General features: G+C 37.0%; 1 protein-coding gene across 1 annotated transcript in view; it reads right to left on the bottom strand.

Moving 5' to 3' along the window:
- Nucleotides 1-819: 819 nt before the first annotated feature.
- fkbp16 (FKBP prolyl isomerase 16) overlaps nucleotides 820-20,333 on the bottom strand; it is a 97,790-nt gene continuing 78,276 nt past the window's right edge. Inside the window, exons 5-9 of the mRNA XM_056478442.1 lie at nucleotides 12,948-13,165; nucleotides 5,146-5,324; nucleotides 4,967-5,044; nucleotides 1,219-1,359; nucleotides 820-1,105 (exon numbers count right to left, since the gene is read on the bottom strand). Coding sequence (XP_056334417.1) covers nucleotides 1,019-1,105; nucleotides 1,219-1,359; nucleotides 4,967-5,044; nucleotides 5,146-5,324; nucleotides 12,948-13,165 — 703 coding nt within the window. The 3' untranslated portion in view covers nucleotides 820-1,018. The remainder of the gene's footprint in view (nucleotides 1,106-1,218; nucleotides 1,360-4,966; nucleotides 5,045-5,145; nucleotides 5,325-12,947; nucleotides 13,166-20,333) is intronic.

The raw sequence follows: 20,333 nt of genomic DNA, 5'->3' as shown, positions 1-20,333 counted from the left end.
TTGTTTCACTTATTATAGAACATGGTGGTGCTCGCTAATACACTGTTCCCTGTATTCATCTCTATTCAAAAGTAGTATTGCCATTAAAACTAGATTTTATCCATAATGCAAATTACATTGACATACAACTAATCAACATTATATTACTAGCTTTCATGTTGTTATTGTTACAACTTAAAAGGTCACCGCTGACCTTGCTAGCTAGCTAACCCATTGCAATATTGCACGTTCCACTAATGCACGGTGTTGCCATTTGGTAACACATACATTTGATTGATTTACAAGAAACTAATTTGATTAAAAAAAATTGTTGTGAATATGTCATCATAACTTACTGGAGGTGATGTTTCAGATTTTTTTGTGGATCTCACATAATTTGATCCTTTGTTTTTATTGACCTTTACATTTGCATTCAGCAACTACTCACAATAAACGTCAGTCAGAAAATGTGCTACAGAAAAAAGCATGTCATGTGACTTAACCAAAGCACATCATTGGCTACTCTAATGTCTTTTCTTTCCAAAACAATAAAATAAAATAATAATAAGAAATTTATTATTTATTATTATTATTAATATATATAATAATAATATATTATTATTTATTATTAATATATTTATTTATATAACTTTAAGAAACAGTGGCAGGGAAATGAACATAAGTATCATGCCATGTGACACCGTGCAGCAGAGGGTTAAAATAATGATTTGATGGCAGCTGTTCCCCCAAATTCCAATATTCCATCATGGCGCATGTGAAACAATAAAAAAAGCAAAAAAGTCAAACATAGTAATACTCTTTTTTTGCAGATATCTTTTATTGCAGATTTTTGGAATGCATTTGCCTTGCCCTTTTTTCTGTGGGTACATTCTGCTTTGCTTAAGTCGGTGTGCCACCGGTAGAGCTGCCCAAACTGTTCTTTAAACAGTTCAGTGCATTTTTTCCCTTCGTCTCTTGGCAGTTCTGCGGAATGTTAGTTTGTGAGACTTGTAGTTAATTTGCAAGTAGGTCGACAGAGCTAGTTCCGTGCGGTCAGGACCACAGATGTGACTAAACTGCCCAATGCCACCACCAGAGCTCCGAGCAGAAACTTCCAAGAAATTCCCTGGAAGAGTAAGAAACAAGATCAAACGACGGAGGGACTTGGACTCTGGCACATTTTAAAAGGACTCTTCCACCACTTTTATTCCTCTCACTAGGTGGTAATCAGTCACTTACAAACGGCTTCTTTTTGGGAGGAGGTGTCAGAAAGGGCGCAATGTTTTCGCCGAAAACTCGAGCTGGTTTAGCTTGCCAGTTCTGGGTCTCATTTTCCCCCGCCTGTCTTTTTACCAGTTTGGAAAGTTCAGCATGAATAGCCTATAAAATACAAAAAGGTCACATATGAGCATTTAAAAATTATACTCAAAGCAACACAACAACAATTTATATCCTGTTTGAACTTTGTACGGTTCTATGAGGGAATAATATGCTCCCAGCGCAGTTTCCAACGCTGACCAAAAGATGGCGCCATTTCACTGAATGAAAGCTTTTTGATGTGAAACAACGTGGAAGCTACGCTGTTTGGTTGTCGGTCGTCTTTCTAAAAGGAACACAACGTCATCTGAAAGGTATACTTCAAATTATAAAGAAGGATATATTTAGTCATTTAAGGTACCCTTTTTGTATTGTTTGTAAATTGTGAGAATGAGCTGCCCCTGTTTAATTTTAAACAGTCCAGTCGAGTTGTTTGACCTTGGTTTTTATCTTTTCCGAGAATTATTTATGACTAAAATCGCTTTATTGACGATATAATTTTCTACTTTAATACTATGCAGCTTCCTTATGAATGAGTCTGAGTATCACACTTGCATCCTGTGTAATTGTCATCAATACATTTTTGTGTGTATTGCCTACTACACAGGCCATGGCACATGTGTTACCACGTTTTCGATCCCAGCCAGGCCGTTTCTGACTCTATGATCTATGAATTTTGCAATGAGTTCCCTTCTGAAGTAATGTTTGTTTTTTGCCTGGCCATCCAGACGGGTGTCATTATATGAGCCGCAGATATTTTAGTTTTGTCTAGACAAGGCTTGCTTTTCACCATGGCCACTCTGGGTCAAAGTACAATCTTGATGGGACCTGATGCCACTTACGAAATCATTCATGTATAGGTAAAACTTGTGTGTTTGATCCAGTATTTCTAATATGTGCGAGTGCATGCATGTCGACACTTTATATCTTACACTCGTTTGACTTCTCTTTAAGGCACATGTCAAATCAGCCAATAACTCAGTGCATGTATGAATGCATGTACTGTAGATTTGGTCAAGAAAATCTGCTAAAATTCAAACCATGAACTAAAATGAGCAAGCTGATTTAAATAGTTCAGGCAAGATATTTTGAAGCAAGCTGAAAACCTGTAACTTTCAAAGCAGGAAAAACAAATAATGTGGAAGTGAATGGTTACAGGTTTACAGCTTTCTTCTAAATATCTTCTATTTGTGTTTTGGAACAAGTTAAGGGTGAATAAATGATGACAGAATTTTCAGTTTTGGGTGAACTATCCGATTAAGTGACCATGAATGTTGCATGGCTGTTGGTGCCAGACAGGCTGGAATGAAGATTGCAGAAACGGCTGAACATAACCATCAGAGAATGGTCTGAAAAAGTAAACATTTCTAGAAAGTGGCAGTTACTGTATGTGGGTCAAATTGCTTTGTTCATGCCAGAGAATGTCCAGGTAGTGAGCTGATAGAAAGACAGCAGTAACTCAACCAACCACTCATTATAACTGAGAAGTACACTCCACACATCAAACTTTGAAGCAGATGAGCAACAGCAGCAGAAAAGCAGCTAAGAACAGAAAACGGAGATTTTCACTGGGTTCTAAACAAAATTAGACAATACCGAAGATTAGAAAAAGTCTCGATTTCTGCTGCAAAATTCAGATGTTAGGGGCAGAATTTGATGTAAACAGCATTAAAGAATGAATTCATCCTGCCTTTGTCAATGTTTTAGGCTGGTGTAATGGTGTGAGGGATACTATCTTGTCACACTTTGGGCCCCTTAGACCAACTGATCATCCTTAAACACCACAGTTGGAGTATTGTTGCTGATCATGTGAACTACATTGTGTATCATGTGATGAAGGCTACTTCTAGCAGAATGTCACACCATGTCACAAAGATCAAATATGACAATGTGGTCAGTATACTAAAATGGCCTGCACAATCACCAGCTGTCGGTCCAGTCGAACACCTTTCGGGGTGTGGAGGAACGGGAGATTTACCTCATGGATGTGCAGCCAAGAAATCTGGAGCAACTTTGGGATCATTTCAATATGGACCAAAGTCTTAAAGGAATTCTTTAAAGACCTTGCTGAAACTATCCACTTGTTAAGTGGTGACGTATGAAATACTGTTTCCGGGTCCAAGCCGCTACTTATTTAAATTGAGAAAATGCTTATGTTTATGGCCATATAAGTCATATCACACATTAAAGTGAATTTTATATTAAATCATGGTGTACATCTAGACTTGCTGCATCACAGACACCAATATTTTAACAGTTTATTAAAAATGAATCACTTTCTGGCCTGTATATATATATATTTATTGCGATCATGATTTTTCAAAAGTATTACATTGATTTGTAAATATTTATTATTACCATTTGTTGAGTCTCCCCATATACACGTAGTTTAATTGAGCGCTTGGACCCGGAAGCCACTTCGCATAACGTCACACTTAACAAGCAGATTAAGGCAGTTCTGAAGGCACAAATGGGTCCAACCCAGTAAAAGTAAGGTGTACCTAATAAAGTGGCCAGTGTGTGTAGCCCAGGATTTAGTTATTTGAAAATTTATAATACATTTTGAGCCTGCTTTGGTATAGTAGACATAAATTCACCATATTTTCCTTACTGGCTAAAAAATCTACTCAAAACATGAAAAGAAACCCATGTTTAATGGGTTGTCATGGAGGAACTGGTGCTGCAATGGTGTTGTGCAATCTTATAGTACAATAGATCAGATATGACATTTTGTTATTTATTATTTTTAACAGAATGAACCATTATATTCTCTCCGATGTTATGAATGAAGCTGATTGTTCTGTTTATTGCTTTAAGCATGTCATAAACATCCATGGTGTGTATGGTGCTGATTCACTTTATTACAGGAAGGTGTGTTTGTGTATGTGTGTTTAACTTTGTCAGTGTACTGGCTCCAGACAGTCTTAATCTTGGTGGCTGCTCTGAGGATTTAAGACTAACTACTCTTAAAGGCATGACGGGACAAGTTTTGGCTGTGGATTGTTACACCGCACAAAAGCTATTCTCTGATATTGTAAGAGTCTACCTGTAGAAACAAATCTTTTGTGCATGTTCACTAAAATATCGCTCCCTTAAATTTGCTGGAATTTCTCAGGACGGGTTTTCATTTGGTTTAATTTACTCTGGATGGGTTTTCATTTAGTTTTATTTAGTCTGGACTGTTTTTCATTTAGCCTTAAGTTTGTGTTATAAATTGGAATAGACCTGTAAAGAACTGTGACAGGTCTGTTAATGTGTTGCAAACACAGAAGAGATTAAAAAAAATATTTAGAACTGGACAGCCATTTTGTCTGTCTCTTAACTAGGCCAAATGGATCTGCAGTCCCAAAGAGAACAATGAATCATTCTCTGCTCCTCGTTTAAAATCATTTTAGAAAGTGCTTGTGCTAATGAACATTGAAAGCTTAATAGAATCATAAACCTAAATGTTATAATGCAGCTTTCATGCACTCACTTCACCCCGGAGCCACAGTGAATATGAGTTGGCCTTGAATTGGAAATAAAAATAAATAACAGCGGTGCAGCAGTCAGGCCAGGTGTTTCATAAAGGCCTTGGTTGATCTGTAAATAGCTGCTAATGGGATTGTCTGTTGCCAGTTCACGTGAAATGTAGATGTGTTCAGGAGATACGGTTACGTCTCTTTCTCACCTTGGTTGACGGCTCCAGTTTCAAAGCCTTCTTCAAGGTCTCCATGGCCTCCTCATACTCGCCCTTGTCTGATAAAAGCTGCATACACATTGTACATTTACAGTTGAGCACAATCCAAATGGAAAGACAAACATTCCTAGTTTCAGCGCCAAGTTTGCTGAATAATATGCAGCCCATACCTTTCCTTTCCTGAACAATGCTTTGACGTTCTGGGGATCCAGAAACAGCACATCTTGACTGGTGTGCAGCGCCTCATCGAAATGTCCAAGCTTCAGCTGTGCTGCTGCCAGATTATTCAGACATTTCACTCGGTAATCGTTCACTTCTTCTTCTTCCTCGGCCATACAGTTTTGACCATCTGTAGGAGGACAATTTTACAGCCCTATTGTATAACACCAAACATTCATCTCAAGGAAATTATAAAGACATTTAATAGTGTGTTTATTATTAATATACAGTTTAATCTATCGTAACTGAATAATACAATACTTTTGGTGTTTAAAGGTGCTGTATGTAAGTTTTTGACTCTTCAAAAGCATAAAAATACCATATGTTTACAGTTGAACATTCTTGTTTATCTGAAAAACAATGCTGAACTCTGCTTTGAAAATGTGTTTTCCCTGCCGGAACGCTGTCTTTGTTTTGGTTCTTTTAAACCGCCTTAATTTAGCCAATTATATTTCAGCAGCCCGGGTTGCCTTGGTGGAAAACTGCTTATTTCATTCATTCAGTCAGGAAGGCTCTCAAAGCATGTGTCTGCAACCAAAAATGTGACCTCCGGTGGACAGTAGCAAACTCCGAAATGAGATGCAGATTCAGAGTAGGGCTAAGGGGAAGGGGTGAATAGCTCTTCGAACGAAGATTTTTCAGGACTACACTCGAAACCAAGGGGTAAGAAAATTTCCCCGAATACACCAGCCACAACGGCAGTATAGCTGAACCCAGAAGTAGGAAGATCCACAAATTTGTATTTTTTGTCATTATTACGAATTTTTTCAACAAACAAGCACATGTTTTAATATATTCATAACCACGTTCGTGTTTTATCGTCACGGTTAAAAAAAAAACGCTAAAATAAAAACCGCAAAATTTCACTATCTATAATCCATAATAATAACTCCTGTACAGCAGTTCCACAACATACTGTCACTACACACGAGAACCCCTTTCAGAAAAGTCTAGTGGCTGGGAATGACCTTTTTACAGTGTCTGCTATAATGTTAGTGTTGTTTTCGTGTGTTTACATGGATAAATATGGCCACTGTGTAAATGCACAGTATAGTTACCAGCTTACTGCCACATTAGATCGTTATGATAACATAATATATGGCTACACAAATTTTGCTGAAGATAAAAACCAAAAAAAACAAAGCAACTGGAATAACTACAGGAGTCGTGATCCTCTAATCTCATATAAAGCAAGAGATCGCGATGGCATATGACGTGTGAAGAGCTGTAGTAGTGTCCCACTGCTTTGGGGTAAATTTTGATGCCCTTCCCCTTCACACTCGGTTTTAATGGCCAAGGGGAAGGGGTAGGGGTACAAAAATAGAATTGGGATTGGGCCTTACTTTGTATGACATATGAAAATGTCACACTTGTGTGTTGTGCGGCTGACTCTAATGGCAATACATTGCACTGCCTTTTGCAGGGGTTCAAACTTGGTCCTGGTGGGCTGATGTCCTGCTGATTTTAGATCCAACTTGCCTCAACATATTGCATGGATGTTTCTAGAAATCCTAATAAGAGTAGCTTGCTGAACTAAACTTTGCAGGACACTGGCCCTCCCTGGCCTACAGTAAATGGGCAATGTGACCTGATGTGGAAGACATATTGGGGAACAAACTTTTTACATATTACCACTGAAGTCACATGGTGTTTTTGGACTATGTTTAGTTTCTTTTAACATGACTGGAGCATTGCTGTCTATGGAGGATAAGAGAGCTTTTGGGTTTCTTTCTTTCTTTTTTGACATTTCTGTTACAAAGATAAACAAAGGTCTCAGGGATATGGAACGGCAAAAGGTTAAGTAATTAATAACAAATTATTATTATAGAAATATTCATTTAGAACTATAGAGAGGGGGATTGCAGTTTATTTTGTGTGTAGTGTCTGGTTGTAAGCTAGCTACTTTAGCACTGTATACAATAGAGAAATATTTGATTTGATATTTGATCATTTCTGTCCATAATCGTATTTAACCGTAGCATAGTTTTCTCATAGGTTTTTATTTTTTTATTTTATTTATTTTTTTGTCTGGATGCAGGCGTGGAATACATTTACTAACTGTACACGTAGAATACACATATGGCTATGAATGGGGAAAAGTGTAACAATTAACATGGCGAATGAAGCCCCGCATTCTAGGACAGGAGCCAATCAGCGATTGCTATAGACTGACGAATCTCCGGGGGAGGGGCTTGGACCAGTCGTGAGTTTCTGCAGATTATGCGTGATTAGAATGTTTAGAAATGAAACTAAAGAGACAGTTGTTGTTTAATTTTATTGGTGATTCTTAATATGGAATTTAATCATAAGCTTGGCAAGCTATTTTTGTAGAATTTGAGGTTTTGTCCATTCAGACAGACTGCCCGAGCATACTGCCCGAAAGATGTTTCAAAGATGGCCGCCAAGTGAAATGACTTGCCTTAAAGGGATTTTGCTGTACCAGCGATTCTTGCTGTGACATAATTGTGGCATAATTGAGTTCTTTGAGTCTTTTGATACTTGAGACTTCTGTGGAACTTCATCATATTCAACAAGCAACTAAAAACCTATCAATCTTAAGAGCCATTTATAAGACAAAAAATGGATGGGTTTGAACAACTTATTCCTTCAGTTAAAATAAGTCAGAGTGCCTTATTTAAATACAAAAATACCTGAACTGATTTGTTCAGTAACACATGATGGTTTATTTAGGAATGTATGATTTGTTGAATTTCTTTCATCTTTATTGGCAACCGACAAGGGCAGTTGACATGCAATGTGTCTAAGGGACACACCAGGGACATACCAAGTCGACACCAAACAACTAGCACCAACTATGAAACCAGTTGTGTTGTCGCGTTGCATTGGATCGCATCTGGATAAAAAAGCTGTGTGTAAACACACCAAATGGACAAAAGCTGACTGAAATGAGATCCGCATTCTGCGCCTGCACAAGATGACATGTCTTTCCGCCTCTGCAGGGGGCAGAAGTCTCATTTTTCCATTTTGGGCAACCAAACTTCCGATGCACACAGACAAAGCATAAACAAAGTAGCATTTAGTACCATCTTACAGTAAATCTCCACAGAGGCATTCGCTCATGCAAATATGTCTGATAATCTCATAATCCATATTATTTGCAATTATTTGAGAAATGTGGCAAAATTACAGCCAGCCCATTTATGATCCTTCTTGGCTTGAATGGGCTATATGTACAGCTAGTGTTTTTTCAGCCAATGGTAAACTTCCTGTTAATGTGACTATTTTCAATTTCATAAAGTTCCTTTTACAGCACTGATGTCATAACGTAATTAAAATACAACCAGTAAATACACTTAAGCATTTATTTAGTTGTTCAAGCATAAATCGAGATGTAAGACCGTGTAAACTCTAGCACCATCAGTAGCAGCAAGCTAGCACAGAGACTCCATTGAAAATACTGGGGTAAAATAACTGTCATATTTTAAAGACATGGTGTGGAAAATGGAATTAATTGCAGTGCTTCTTGCCCAGTCTGAGACCCACTTTATATCGTATATATCTGTCAGATATTGAAGATAACTGATTTTTAAAGAAATAAGATCTTTTGTGGTGATTTTTGTCTGAAAAGACTCCAGAAAAAGTTCACCAGAAGTGCTTGGGCTGGCTGGCTGAAAATTAAAAGTCTGTGTGCAGATACCCCATTGTTTACTTACTACGTCACTTCACTACATCACACTTGCGCTTTAATTTGTTGCTGAATAGCCAGTCAGAGTTATCTTTTCAGCTGATGCCCCGATGCCAATTCGACATGCTGAATATGACCAATGAAATCCGACGTTAAACTGACGAGAGGCCACGTGTGCAACACACCAAACCAACCAGCCTGACTTGGTTAAAAATGTGAGACAAAGGACAGTGGCTAAAATCAAAAGGTCTTAAAAAGCCATTTTGAAAAAAAAAGAAAAAGAATTGATCGCTTTATTTTTAGAATACCGTGTCTTGTGTCAAGATTCTGCAAAAATATGCGGCCACAAAGTCAAAGATGTTTGTCTAGAGTGTTTTGACATAGAACCAATATATGAAAGCAACACTGCATAAATGCATTATGAATGAAGGACAGTGTGATACTGGATTAATATGTATTTTTGATGATATTTTGAAGATGTCTACCAGTTTGAAGCTCTTTCTTTGTCAAAAAGGCTTATACTGATGTTGTATGAGGCACGCATTGTGGCAATTATGTACAGTAACTTACTGTTTTTGCATATTACTTGTAGCAGAGCAGCTATTTACCCAAAATCTTTACCCAAAATAATTAAGAAAATTACCATTTAGTGGCTAATAAGATATTTATATATGAATTAAGAAATTTATTGAGTATAGAATTAAGTAGACTCTAATATGTGATGCTTGAGTGGTCATGGGAGACCGTGGCAATGTGGAGATCACTTCTGCATATGTGCGGTCATTATCAGTGTCTAATCCAAAGCGGCGCTTTGCACTTTACTGTCTCATTACTGTCAAACGCTCCTCTCGAGATGGGCCAGGCTTTCCAGCAATTACCATGATTAAGGAGGTGGAAATAACATGTAGATTTATTACGTCTGATTAGCGTAAGGTTTAATAAGAGCATTACTCAGGGTGGTCGCAGCTTGCAGACATGACTGAGCATTTCGATGACATGATTACTGATCGAATAGATTAGCTGAGCTGCCAGAACTGGACTGGACTGGACCGAGAGTGGTTACTCGGGTTTTCTTCATAATCACTGAATGATTTATTACACTGTTACAAGAAAATCTATGAAATTTATGGTAAAAATTGGCAGCTGTGGTTGCCAGTATTTTACTATTAATAATACAATACAAATCATAAAATAAGTTTAACATTTTTACAGTAAACAACCGTATTTCTTTCATTTTTATTTATATGTAATATAATGTATATGTATAATTATGATGATATAATATTATATTTTGAAGTACTTATATCTATACATCATATGCTTTGATACACAGACAAAAACACAACAATATGGTTATGTTTTGATGCTCGTCTCCCAATCATGGTTGGGTTTAGCGGTGGGGTTTGGTGCAACGCCTCCTTTTAAAAACTGTACATTATATTATATAAGGTTTTACTAGGGCTGGGTGATAAAATCTTTATCGATATTTAATGACTGAACACCATTGTCAATATTGATAAAAAAAAAAAAAGGTAGTTACAGTATGAAGGTCTATAGTTTTACTAAAATGTGGCTGCTGAGCGTGCGCCTTGGAAGCAATGCCAATGAGCTTAGGGTGTAAGTTTGTCATTTCCAATTGAGGCAGCGACTTGCACGATGCGCATATGGCTAAAGCAGACTCTAAATCATCTGTCTTGCTGGATTTATCAGCTGCTTTTGACACTGTAAACCACCAGATCCTGCTATCTACGCTTGAGTCACTGGGCGTCACAGGCACTGTTATTCAATGGTTCAGTTCCTACCTCTCGGACAGGTCATTCAGGGTGTCGTGGAGGGGAGAGGTGTCCAACCTACAGCATCTATACACTGGGGTACCTCAGGGCTCTGTGCTTGGACCACTTCTCTTCTCTATCTACACGGCATCTTTAGGAACAGTCATCCAGAAACATGGTTTTTCCTACCACTGCTATGCTGATGACACCCAGCTATACCTCTCTTTCCACCCTGATGATCCCTCGGTTCCAGCTCGCATTTCAGCCTGCCTGTCAGACATTTCACTCTGGATGAAAGATCATCATCTCCAGCTTAACCTCATGAAAACGGAAATGCTTGAAGTTTCTGCCAACCCGACTCTTCACCATAACTTTTCAATCCAGATGGATGGAGCAACCATCACTGCATCCAAAATGGTAAAAAGCCTTGGAGTTACGATTGATGACCAACTGAACTTCTCTGACCACATTTCTAGAACTGCCCGATCTTGCAGATTCGCACTCTACAACATCAGAAAGGTCCGACCCTTCCTATCTGAACATACAGCTCAACTCATTGTTCAAGCTCTTGTCCTCTCCAAACTGGACTATTGCAACTCTCTGCTAGCCGGGCTACCAGCTAGTTCTATTAAACCTCTTCAGCTGCTTCAGAACGCAGCAGCACGAGTGGTCTTTGATGAACCCAAAAGAGCACATGTCACTCCGCTACTCACCCGTTTGCACTGGCTTCCAGTTGCTGCCCGCATCAAATTCAAAGCTCTGATGTTTGCTTACAAAGTGACCTCTAGCTGTGCTCCTTCGTATCTGCTCTCACTTCTGCAGATATATGTGCCCTCCAGAAACTTGCGTTCTGTGAATGAACGTCGCCTCGTTGTTCCATCCCAAAGAGGGAAGAAATCACTTTCCCGAACTCTCACATTCAATCTGCCCAGTTGGTGGAATGAACTCCCCAACTACATCAGAACAGCAGAGTCACTTGCTGTCTTCAAGAAACGACTAAAAACGCAACTGTTTAGTCTCCACTTTTCCTCCTAATCTGCAATTGCCTCTCTGGCTATACCACTAACTGAGCCCTCTTTCTCTCTCTCTCTCTCTCTCTCTAAAAAAAAAAAAAAAAAAAAATCTCTACTAATGTTTTGCTTCTTAGACTTTTACACGCCTGAAACTTGTCTATAGCGCTTGTTCACTGCTGCTCTTATAGTTGTGTAAATTGCTTCCTTGTCCTCATTTGTAAGTCGCTTTGGATAAAAGCGTCTGCTAAATGACTAAATGTAAATGTAAATGTAAATATATGTGAGCGACACGCACATGTTGTGCAAGCGGCATCAGAGCTGCAGCAATGATTTGTCCGTTTGTCATCCTCTGAGAAAATGCAATATTGAGTGCAGTGGCTAGCAGCAGTGAGAAGATGGTAAATAAAAAACAATGTAAGGATGTCGCCAGACTGGCTTTTTGGTTTCTTTTCTTGTGCGTCTAGTACGCCATCTGAAAGATTTTTTTTAGCATGGGGGTAATATAGTCATTCAACTTCACAATTTCTAATGTTGCAGTATGTATTTGAATAATGACGGCTGGTTCCTTTATTTGAAAGCTCAGATTTGATTATCATAATTTGTGTTGTTGACAGAGTTTGAGGTATCATTATTATTATTCACACCTTAAAGTTTGCATTGATTGTTTAGTATTTACGCTTTACCATTGCACATACTCTTTAACATTTTATTTATCAAGTTTAAGAGTCTCTTTAACACTTAAGTTTATTTTATTATAAAAAAGATCAGATATTTTGTTTAAATATTTTTGTTTTTTACTATTAAAACTATTGCCTTATTAATTTTTAAATGTAAATAAAGTGGTTAAATAAAAAAAATCTAATATTCCTAAATGTATTGTTAAAAATATTCAATAATTATTGATACCGAATGATATGAAACATGATATCTTGATAATTTTTTTTGCAATATCGCCCAGCCCTATGCTTTACTGTAGAATTTTAACAGTTTTTTATTGTTGAAATCATGGTCATTTTTATAGTGTAGATACCATGAAGCTTATAGAAAAAATGATATAGTATGTGAGTATTAGTTTACTTGGTTATAATTTACAATGAAAATGCTCCTAGAAGTTAGCCAAATGTGACTTTGCTTAGCTTTTTTACAGTACGTTTTCAAACAGTAGTTAAACAATTCAACAATTCAAATTATTCAAATGTTGTTGTTGAGATCTGCACCCTCTTATATTTCTGAACACATGAATGTGCCTGCATGTAGGGACTTGTTCCTGTTCACTGCATTAAATGACACAGGTGTTTGAAGGGCGCTGTGGGTTGGATTACCGTTTGTGCGCGTTGTAAGCACATCTAGAGCCATGCAGTAAGCCTGTACTGCCTTGCTAAACTCTTCCCTCTGGAAGTAGAAATTTCCTCGCTCTCGTTTCTGGTTGCCGATGCGGATGCGGTCAGGGACGGGCAGTAAAAGAGGGTCTGGCTTTTCTCTGAAGTCGAGAAGCTGCAGCTGATACAGGAGAGGTGCCCAGGCTGGTATATCAGGCTCCCTGCCAATAAAACACATAGAAAACAATGAAGCCTTCACAAAATATCAGTCCACAGAAACCTCTGACATGAAGCACTTCCTCTTCATTACTGATTTAAATAATCAAGTTTAGAATTGTTTATCTATTAGTCTATTTGCCGATCTATCTATTTATTGATGTGTTCTATCGGATAGATAGATAGATAGACAGACAGACAGACAGACAGATGGATAGATAAATAATATCCATCCATCCATCTATCAGATAGATAGACAGACAGAAGCACTTTCTTGACATGCAAAACACAGTCTAGTTTTAAGAAATAATATGCCAAAATTAAGTGAGTTTTTCCTTAAAACAAGCAAAATAATCTGCCAATGGGGTAAGAAAAATAATCTTATGTCAAAAGAAAAAACAAGATTATTTACCTTACCCCATTGGCAGATTATTTTGCTTGTTTTAAGAAAAAACTCACTTAATTTTGGCATATTATTTCTTAATCAAGACTATGAGGATTGCTGGTCTAGAAAATACTTCATGATTTAAGAATATTTAGAAATTAAGACTAGAAACAAGACAAAAAATATAAGTAAGAAAAGCATTTTTTGCAGTGTAGATAGATAGATATATATTCTATTATATATTATTCACAAAACCATTAAAACAACACAGCAGTTAGGATTTTAAATAAAAAAAAACAGGGTCATTTAGTAATATAAAAAACATAAGAATAATTGTACCGCATTTTGTACTAAAATTCTCATTACCGCAATGTGTCTGTGACAGAATGCCGTTTCTTAAAAAACATATTAACATACACATTTTAGAATAAAAAACATATTAATTTTTCTAATAGTTTATTTTACATGAAATAATTTTCTGAATATTCATGTATAATAAATAATAATAATAATGAAAAAAGCAGAAAAATGATATGTGCGTGACTGTTTTCATTTTCGCAACAATTTTAAAGGACACACACAGTTTTTTCCAGTTTAATAATACATTTTCCTGTGTCAGAATGTTTACACAGCTTTTTGATTATCATTACTGAAACACGTTTCTACATTTCTATACAACACACAGTTTTCTACATTTATATACTAGTTGGATTTATTTAATTTTTTAATGAAAATTTACTAAATATAATTACTGAGTAAATATTAGCTAATTCATCATAGTTTCTCTATTAGCAAAAAATACTGCGGCACCTCATCCTCTGCAACTCCATTCTCATATACCCCAATCATTTAAGTACAGTCGAGGTAGAGAGGACTTCTGTTTCGGGAATGAGAATTTAAGCATATTGCATACTTTAAAAACTTGTATGAATTGAATGTTGATTTATGAGTGTTTTTTATTGTAGACAGTAAGTGAAAAATGAAAAGTTTTTGCAAAAGCAAGATTGATAAATAATTCTGTGGAAAAAATATAGTGCAACTGCTCAAGAAGTACATGAAGGAAGGAGAGAGATTAGATAGCAGGTGTAATTACCAAAGAAACACCCAACAGTATTATGAAATACAAACACACACAAACAAAACCATTTAGCTACATACTATAAAGTGTTTTGTGTAAGATAGAGTAAATGTGTCATCTAATGAAAACCTGGATATACCTAGGCATAGCTGAATAATTATTGTTTAGTACATGGAAATGGCCACACCGTGAGCCTCAGACACCATTGTTTTCTTGTAAGTTTTCTCGAGTGTAAATTGCCAGTGAAAACCAGGCAAACAAAACACAGACTGTTACATTACACATGGAATGCACATAAATTTGCATGTCCCAGGCTGGGTCTGATTGGCCACAACATTTCCTAATGAGATTACATTGATGATAATTCTCTCCCCCAACCCTGTCTGTCTGATATCTATAATTTGTCTATATATCTGTCTGTCCATTCATTCATCTCAGCCAGACAGATAGATAGATAGACATCAAATGGAAGGTAGGATGGACGGTCGGAGAAATAGATAGATATCATAGAGATATACAAATGAATCAACACAATCTCACGGCAATTCGTAACTTTTAATTTAGTGGCTAATTCGTATGAATTCGTACGATCTAATTCGTACGATTTAGCACGATTTGCTTATCCCCCAATGATGGTTGGGTTTAGGGGTGGGGTTAGGTGCCACGCCTAGTTTTTAAAATCGTACAATTTCGTACGACTGAACTCGTACGAATTCATATGAATTAGCCACTAAACTGACAAAACGTAAAATACTTACGTTTTCTCGTGAGATCAGGCTGAATGAATAAATACCAGAGATATATATATCCATCCGATCTGTCTGTCTGTCTATTTATTTGTCGGTCTGACTTTGATATATATCCGTCTGTCTGCCTGTCTGTCTGTCTTTAGAAATATCAGTGAGTGTCAGATAGTTTTGAAAATGTTAGCAGTTTGTTGAAGTATTTCTGTTCTCTCCCTCTTTTAAAGTATATCTTCTTTCGAGTAATTCTGTTATTCTTAAGCTGCAGTATTGCGGTTGTTTTTGTTTGAGAGCAGAAGAGTGAGAGAGAAATGGTAGAGCTGCTGCTTTGAACACTGACTGCCTGCTGCCTGTTGAGAGGCAAAGGGCTCATATCCAGTGTGTGTGTGTGTCTGTATATATGTGTGTGTGTCTGCACTCTGTCCTTGCTTTGCCCAGATCTGAACTCTAGTAGCCTACTGGCAGAGGCCTCTTTAGAAGACCATATGCTCTGGCAGACTGAGGCTAATGGTCAATGAATGAATTCTTTCAGTAGTCATCAAGATGGTAGAAATAAATGAAGATGACACGATGGAAAAAAGTTGAACTATAATAGGAACAGCTTCTCTGTGACATTCTTTGAGCATTGTTGTGAAAACACTAAAAAGCTATTCCACATACACACCAAGATACAAAAACACATCCACTGCAGTAAACCTGTTTCTTTTATTGATTAAAAATGGCACATTTTTCCATTCCACTGTTCTGCTTTTAAACGCGAGATGGACGTTTGTTTGAAGAAAAGTGGTGCCCAAGTTAAGATTTTATTCTCTTTAAAAGGTCTCCAATTCTTGTGATTTCTTTCTGACCTCAATTTTTTAGCCACAAGCACACGTTCTGTGTGCAGATTTTCTGTCGGTCAGTACAAGAATCTGCACACAGACCAAAACCGAGCAAAACTTAAATGCTGAAATATTTTGTAAAGACTGTATTTCAGTCACGAATTTTGCACAGCTATCGTAAATGTGACCGTAAATGTGACCGCACCTTTAGGGGCTGATCACACTGAACAAGCTTTTCTGTTCTAAAAAACACGAGGTGCACCACAATGCCTTTTTTGTTGACTAGAAAAAAAAGAAGCGTGATGCACCTTTTATGCCGCTAGACAAGGACTGAATCAGCTGCCTATTGTGCGAGAGTGTTGCTGTTGATATTAATATAATTGTAATATTTAGTAATATTGTGAAATTCAAGATTTGTGAGTCATACAGCTCCGGATAACTCAAAACAGCAACCGCTAGTCTATCCTCCATCTTTAAAAGTCTCTGTAGTCGTCTTGACAACACAAACAATGCTGTCACCTCAAGGGAAACCCCGCCTCTGCTTTCATTTGATTGGAGAATGAAAAGACGTTGCTGACATAACATACTTTTTCTGCTCAGAGCTGACTTTTTCGACTGCGAGCGTACAGCGCACGGCCCTTAGTAATTCATTCAAAAAAGGCGCCTCTCATTGCAAAAAACGCGTTCGGTGTGATTGATGGGACTAGTGAATGTACATAAAATTGAGATAGATAAACACAATCAAGCAAAAAAAATAATATTTTGTTACACTCAAAAATGTTTTGCTGCTTGTTTAAACTACTTATTTAAAATAAGCCGAATCAACACATTTTTTGGACAATTTAATCATTTTATGTTCACTTAAACTTGTAAAAACAATCAAGTCAACTTAATTGATTTGTGTTGGGACAACATGAAGGAATTGTCTGGAACCCAATATTTTTTCCAGTACTAGTTGAAAGGAAAAGGAGAAAAATCTGAACAGTAAGTCCAATGCAAGCGTACTTCTAACAGTCCCCTGTTGGTTTCACCCACTATACCTGATGTCCAATTTCTATTGGTTGAACTTGTAAACTCTAAATAAATCCCTGCAAGCATTTTTGTTTAACTGACATAAAATAAATCTCTAAACATACATATTGGGCTGGCTGTGAGAATTGAATAGATGTCTAAAAAAGCCCATGTAATATACATCTTTTAGATATTCAGTTAAAAGATTTAGACTTGTTTTAGCCAAGAACATTTTTTTCACATGTTTAATAAACACTATATTGCTTGGTGGGCTAACGTTTGTTGAGAAGTTCAAACCAAACAGCAGCCCTATTAGCTGCATTTGTATACTGTTGACATATTTATTTTTAGTTGTGTTTGTATATGAAACAATTAAGGGTTTACCCTTTAGGCTGTGTGTCCACTTAAGCGTTTTTGTGCTGCAGAAATGGCAGCTGAGAACATTTTCTTCTGTCATCAATAGAAGCGCTGCGTTTTTAAAGCAGTTTTTTGCATAGCCAGATGCTGAATGTGCGGTATCACACAGTGCTGAGCAGTAAGTGCTTTTTAAATGCTTCAATAGTTTAAGTGTTTGACAGGAGAAGTGTTTACAGCTGATTCTTTGTAGAACAGCATTTGCATTTCTGCAGCGCAAAATAAGCAGTCTCATAAGGGTTGCACACTGGACGACGAGCTGTGACACAGCACACCAGACACGCACATTCGCATGCTATTTAAAATGAAACTTTTTAGATGGCGATCTGTGACGTGACAGAAATATGAACAGCAGGGGCATCGCTAGACGCCATATACTGGGGCACGTGCACCAGTAAAAATCGCCAGTGCCCCAGTAAATGCTTTGAGATATGAATTACTTCATATGCAAAGTGTATTTATTAAGAGTCGTAATTCCGAAATAAAGACATTATTCTCTTTGTGCAACCAAACCAACGCTGGTGAAAGCAATGTAGTTTAATCAAAAAGCAAACTGAGCACATGCGCAGAAAAAACCATACCCGTGTGCCTCACGCACCGCTCCTGCTTGACACTGACATGCTGCTCTGCTCTTGGTGTACGTCCCGGTTGCGAACATGCAAGCCGGAAAAATAGGCGCGCTGCTCATGCGCCACTCATGCGTTGTGGAACCGGCGTAACAGTCTTCTATGTGGAGCAAGTCGACAAAACAAAGTTTAAATAATATGATGGTGATCTTATGTAGACTATGCATGACTCCTTGTATGAAGCAAAAAGAAAGGATGATGAGTCAGGGAGGTAAGACTTAATAAACCTAATTCTCGGCCATGAGTCGGGTCTAAGACAACATTCATTCATTTTCTTTTCGGCTTAGTCCCTTTATTTCTTAGACAACACACAACAGAAAATTCTATACAACATCTGTTCAGATCAGAACTGTCTATAGAATTTCATTCTAATGAAATTATTATTCAAGCAAAAGATTTCTTAAGTTATCTTAGCATGTCACTCCAGTTGTGTCTTTAGATTGTTTTTCAGTTACATTTAGGATTAATTTCTGTTATTTATTTAGAATAATAATTGTATAATAACAATAATAGTGTTATTTATTTATAATAGTAATATATATGTACACTGGATGCGCCGCTCGGCAATGCAGCTATGACTCAGGACACTGTTCATCAGTGGCGTTGCTAGACATAAAGCTCTACTGGGGCACAGCTCCCCCTCAAAAAAAAAAAAAGAAATTTATATATTTATTTATATATATATATATATATATATATATATATATATATATATATATATATATATATAATATTATTTATTTATTTTTCTTGAGGGGGAGCTGTGCCCCAGTAGAGCTTAATGTCTAGCAATGCCACTGATGAACAGTGTCCTGAGTCATAGCTGCATTGCCGAGCGGCGCATCCAGTGTACAACCCACTTTAGGGGTCGATCACACCGAATGGGCTTTTACGATTCAAAAACGCGAGGCGCAGCTCACTGCCTTTTTTGTTGACAAGAAAAAAAGAAGTTTGGTGCGCTTTTTATGTCTCTATGCAATGACTGAATCTGCTGCATATTGTGCACGAGTGTTGCTGTTCATATTAATAAAATTCTAATATTTAATAATATTGTGAAATTCAAGATTTGTGAGTTATACAGCACCGGATAACTCAAAACAGCAATCACAAGTCTCTCCTCCATCTTCAAAAAGATGCCTCTCAATGCAAAAAATGGTGTGATCGCCCCCTTATGCTTACTACATATTTCTGACAGCTTTTCAACAATTTTGTCACGCAAGACTGTATGTAAAGTATGATGCTTAACAAATCACATTTTCAGGTTACATTTCAGCATGCATTTCTGCTAATTCCAACCTCCACCCATATTTTTTAGCACATTTTTAGTATCCGCATTTCGAGCCAATGTATTATAAAATGATGTACTTTAGTTTTCTTGGAACTTCAGTGAAATTTCAGTGTACAACATTCACCTTATATTATCTCTTTAATTCAAATGTTTGTATGTTCTTTGACTTAATGAAAAATATTTCAAAGAACTAATATAGAATATAATAATCAACACGCATATTACAGCTCGAAACATTTTTTATGAGATGCCAGACTGCAGTACTTACTTTTTTCCTTGTACATTCATAGTTGTGTTTGATTTGGTTGAATGTGTTTGTAAAGCCTATAACTCAAACTAGTTAATCTGATTTTTCCATCTTGTACAAATTCTAATGACTTCACATGAGACCATGCAGGCTAATGAGATCGAATCGAAATGAATCTAATGAAAATAAAAGAGACAGATCTAGAGAAAAAAATTCATGGCCGCACTATGAATTCCACTTACAAATATCTGAAAACTCAGTTCATCACAAACATCAAGCATCCCTCTTTCTCTCTGATTGACTGCTCGATGCATCACTTCTGTCACATCTCTTAGCACATCAATACTTCTGTCGATATTCATCATTCAAGGTGGTGCTTTCAAAAACAGCCTCTTGCAAGATCTGTTTTGTAATATATTAGCTACAGAACTCATTTCCCATCCACGCTTGGTAATGATAATAATATGCAAGCCTATCGATTTGATTCCCTAGTTTTCTCTGCCAGCACAGCACTCGATGGAAAGGCAGGTCTAAAATTATGAACTTGTTCGGCCTGGTAT

The sequence above is a fragment of the Danio aesculapii genome, chromosome 18 (genome assembly GCF_903798145.1).
Source record: "Danio aesculapii chromosome 18, fDanAes4.1, whole genome shotgun sequence".
Taxonomy (NCBI): Eukaryota; Metazoa; Chordata; class Actinopteri; order Cypriniformes; family Danionidae; genus Danio; species Danio aesculapii.
This window is presented reverse-complemented; position numbering and strand designations above follow the sequence as displayed.